The 4,066-nt window shown below is 64.2% G+C and overlaps 1 protein-coding gene across 1 annotated transcript in view; it reads left to right on the top strand.

Moving 5' to 3' along the window:
- LOC109532568 (protein-methionine sulfoxide oxidase mical3a-like) overlaps positions 1–4,066 on the top strand; it is a gene marked incomplete at its 5' end in the record, with an annotated part of 31,510 nt that overhangs the window by 24,311 nt on the left and 3,133 nt on the right. Inside the window, 17 exons of the mRNA XM_019897449.1 lie at positions 24–147; positions 225–297; positions 370–517; positions 681–877; positions 1,093–1,193; positions 1,279–1,326; positions 1,409–1,519; positions 1,600–1,668; positions 1,751–1,910; positions 2,133–2,251; positions 2,556–2,619; positions 2,703–2,835; positions 2,897–3,051; positions 3,125–3,475; positions 3,630–3,721; positions 3,781–3,855; positions 3,928–4,053. Coding sequence (XP_019753008.1) covers positions 24–147; positions 225–297; positions 370–517; positions 681–877; positions 1,093–1,193; positions 1,279–1,326; positions 1,409–1,519; positions 1,600–1,668; positions 1,751–1,910; positions 2,133–2,251; positions 2,556–2,619; positions 2,703–2,835; positions 2,897–3,051; positions 3,125–3,475; positions 3,630–3,721; positions 3,781–3,855; positions 3,928–4,053 — 2,146 coding nt within the window. The remainder of the gene's footprint in view (positions 1–23; positions 148–224; positions 298–369; positions 518–680; positions 878–1,092; positions 1,194–1,278; positions 1,327–1,408; positions 1,520–1,599; positions 1,669–1,750; positions 1,911–2,132; positions 2,252–2,555; positions 2,620–2,702; positions 2,836–2,896; positions 3,052–3,124; positions 3,476–3,629; positions 3,722–3,780; positions 3,856–3,927; positions 4,054–4,066) is intronic.

Genomic DNA, 4,066 nt, shown 5'->3' with positions numbered 1-4,066 from the left:
CCCGCCCGTCCGTCTGTGTCCAGAGAGAGCGTGTACCGTTTGTTGGCTCAGACCACGCCGGAAAACATGCAGAAAAACCTTTCCCTGTACTCCTTGGACCCGTCCAGCCGCTACGTCAACGTCTGTCCGAGCGTCACGTCCGACCAAGTACACGTTGTGCCTCGCCGCATCCGGAAAATCCATCCAGGCGTAAAGCGGCTCCACGCCGTCCGCTTCCCGTCCAGGTGAGACACTTGATCGACACGGGAGAGGAGACGCAAACGGCCGACGCCCTCGAAGCGCCGGCGCGGACGGCGGGCGAGCGCGGCGGTCTCCGCTCGATCCCCTTCGAGCGCATCGGCGTCACCGCCGCCGCGTCGCTCCCAAAAGAGTCGCTGTCCGAGTCCAACCAGCTCCTGGCGTGGTGTCGCCAGCGGACGGCGGGCTACCGGGGCGTCGCCGTCAGCGACCTGACCGCGTCGTGGAAGAGCGGCGCGGCCCTGTGCGCCCTGCTTCACAGCTGCAGGCCCCAGCTGCTGTAAGGAAACCCGTCGCTCGGCTCGACGCGCTTCGATTTCCTTTCCCCGTCCGGCCGAAAGAACCGCGAGCCGCTCGCCGGAGTTGACCGTCTGGATTCGAAAGGCATGAAAAGCAACAACGGTGGCCTGCGATCTTGCGCTTTTGCCCTCGTCCATCTCCAGAGACTTCGACTCCCTCGACCCGGCGGCGGAGGAAGAAAACGTTCGCTTGGCCTTCGACGTGTGCGAGCGAGAATTGGGAATTTCGCCCCTGATGACGGTGGAAGAGATGACGTCCGCGGGAGAACCCGACGCGCTGTCCATGGTCGTCTACCTCAGCCAGCTCTACCAGGTGCTCCGAGATGCCCCGCCCTCTTTGGGTGAGACCCCCCGACGTCAATGATGTAAGAAGCGCGGTCGTACCACCCGCGCTCGTTTCATCCGCGGATATTTGGCGGCGGGCTGAGGCCATTTCGACAAAGTCGAGCAGGTTTGAGAGTCGGCGTCATCAGAAAAGAGTCGAGTCGGCGTCGCTGACGAATCTCCTTTGCTGCTCGCGGTTGGCCAGTGCGCTTGCGTGTCGTGTCGCCTTCAGGTTCGCTGTCCCAGAGTTCGGAGGTCAGAGCCGCCCTGGTGACCCCGGCCTCCCTCCTCAGCAGACTCGGACTCAGCCCGTCGCGTCGGCAAAGGTCAAAGGTATGCGGGCGGCGTCTTGAAGCTTTTTGGAGCGACGAATTCCCCCCCGCCACCCCCTTCGAGCCGTGCGACCTTTGCTCCGCAGGAGAAGAAGAGGACGCGCAGCGAACGGCGGCGCCGAGACCAGCGGCGGGTGACTGGCTCATCTCCAAAGAGCATCCTAGCGTTTGCGCTCCGCGGGCGTGACGGCAACACTTTTGTTTCTTCTCGTTGAGTCGTGGGACCCGGCGCCGGACCGCGTCATGGCAAAGGCCCCCGGCTCCCGAGTGCGTTCCGTGGCCCTCCTGCTGCAGGCCAAGCTGCGTCACGGCTCTCCTCCTCCCGAGGTCGCGCCTCTTTGCGAACGTGATTGCCGCCTGTCCGTGTTTGCCTTTGTCACGCTTTTGTTCCATTTTTGGGGCGTCAGAGTCGGCGTACGCCGGCCTGGCGCCGGGACGTTGGCTTCGACCGGGAAGTCGCCGACGGCGACGATCCTGTAGGAACACGCCGCTCTTTTCGCAGCATCGCCGGAATGTCCGTCGGCGCTCAACGAGAGGCGTGCGTGTGTGTGCGTCCAGACGGCGTGCGTCAGCGACGTGTGTTTCTTCTGCCACCAAAAAGTTTACGCCATGGAGCGTCTGAGCGCCGAAGGTCTTTTCTTCCACCGGAGCTGCTTCGTATGCCACGCGTGTCGCGGCTCGCTCAGAATTGCCGCCTACCGATTCCACGCTGCCAGCGGTAAGCGCGCGCGCTTGCGGCGTACGGTCAGAGGTCAGGCGGCGTGGCTTCATGAACACCGCGACGGCAAGGGTGGCTCTCCCTTTCCGCCGGTATCGATGTGTCGATTTTCCATCAAGAGCCGTTTGGCAGCCTGACGAGTGGCTCAATGCGCAGGTGGAAAGAGCGCATGGCGCACCGGGCTCCGTTTCCTCAACGTTTCCCCCCCCCCCTCTTTCTTAGGGAAGTTTTCATGTGCGCACCACTGCGAGTCGTCCACGAGCGCCAGTCCATCTGCAAAGAAACCAACAAAGCAGTTGATGACGGCGCGCGACCCAACGCCGGCCCGGCGGACCTCTTGCGTAAGCGGCCGCGTTGGCCGGCGCCTTGACCTCAGACTTCAAGAAGGAACGTCCCCGATGGGAACGGCTGGACAAGGCTCAAGGCTCGCGCAAGCCGCCCACCCCAAATGACAGCCCGTGCCGGTTGTGCGGCCGCGTTTTAACTGTGCAGAAGCCTGAAGGGGGCGGGGGGGGGGACCAAAATGATGAATAAGTTTGTGTTGGGCTGTTGTTGTCGTGGCGACAGGAATGGGCGATCCCGGCCGGCACCGCGGGGCGTGTTGATGACGACGGCGATGATGTTGTTCGTCTGTGATGTCTGCAGACGTCGCCGCTGTCGTCTGCAGACTCTCCAGTCTCCGTGGCAACAGAGTGTCGCCGTTCGTCAGGTGAGCTGACGTCACGTGGCGCGGCTTGCAACCCCCCCACCGCCGGGGTGCGTCAATGTGAACGTGCGTGTGCCCACAAACAGGATTTTCAGTGACGCGAGAGCGAATCGACCTGGAGAACGACAACGCGGAGGCCGAAGAGACAGTGGAGGAGATCTCGGAGGAGATCTTGACCTGCTTCAACCTCAGCACAGACAACGATGACCGCACTTCCGGGTGAGCGACGACTTCGGCGCTCGGACGTCCCGGCGCGAGCTGACCGTCCGTCCGCATTCAGTTCCGAGGCCCCGTCCGAGACGGAGGCCGAGACTTGGGCCCCGCGGACGACCGAGGCGGCCTGGGAGAGAGCGCGACGTCGCCGCCTGCGGCCGATGGCCGGTGAGTCGGACGAAGAGGAAGATGAGACGGCCAGCGAGGAAGAATCCAGTGACGGTCAGTCAGCGCCCAAGTCCGCCGTTGGCTCGTCGCCAGCGGCGATCCTTCAAGCGGGCGCCGGTCTCGGCAGATTGGGGCGAGACTCCGGCCCTCCTCGGCACGCCCTCCACCGCCTCCTTCGTGAGCGAGGTCGACTCCGCCTCCTCCGCCTGCTCCCCCTCCCGTCTTGAGAACGAAGCCCCGCCCACCCGGGCGCTCGTCGGCAAGGAAAGCTCCGGAGCCGGAGAAGCTCGGCCGTCTCCGGGCCGCCTCCCGCCGCGAGAGGAGCATGTTGAGGGGGCGGGGCCAGAAGAAGCCAGAGAGCGCCGCCGACGGCTCCGAGCCCCGCGCTTCTGGCGAGCGCGAGGAGGCGGGGCCGGGGCTCTGTGGAAGGCCGTGTTTTCCGGGAACGGGCCCGAGAGGAGACGCGCCGACCGACGAGGTACCGTCACATCGCTCGCGCCTTCCCTGATGGCTGACCGTGTCGACTGTGTCCGTGCAATGATGTCATGCCTGCAGGAGATGGCGATGATGTCACCGCCGATGGCCTTTGTTTTGTTTTTTTTCCCTCTTTCTTCTCCCCCTCGTCCCCCAAGCAGAGGCACCCGACGTCGTCCGTACGATGGACGAAAGTGACGCGAGCTGGTCAACGGCGCGGCGCAGATGCTCACTGGAGCCCAGGAATGACGTAAGAGGGGGAGGGGTGGGGGGGGGGGGGGTTTGGATGTTGAACGTTGGCGTTTGCAGCTGCGTTTGGAGACCGCCGACCTCACGGCTCAGCTGGAGCGACTTTGCGTCAAAGAGCAGGACGCGGCGCCGCACGTATGCTTCACTCCTCTCAGATGACTTCACGCCCGCCCCGTCTCGGATGTTGATGGCTTTCCTTTTTCTTAGCCCCCCGCCTACGTCCCTCACGCGCTGGCCTTTAAGCCAGCGTTTCTCAGCGGCAAGGTAGAAACGCGCGCACGCCGACCGGCGCGCCGTCGCCGAAGCCCACGTCTCGTTCTCCTCTCAGTTTTGGCGAGGACGTTTT

Source organism: Hippocampus comes, unplaced genomic scaffold (genome assembly GCF_001891065.2).
Source record: "Hippocampus comes isolate QL1 unplaced genomic scaffold, H_comes_QL1_v1.1 scaffold81, whole genome shotgun sequence".
NCBI classification, from domain to species: domain Eukaryota; kingdom Metazoa; phylum Chordata; class Actinopteri; order Syngnathiformes; family Syngnathidae; genus Hippocampus; species Hippocampus comes.
Note: the sequence above shows the minus strand (reverse complement) of the source record. Positions and strands in the feature narration are given on the sequence as shown.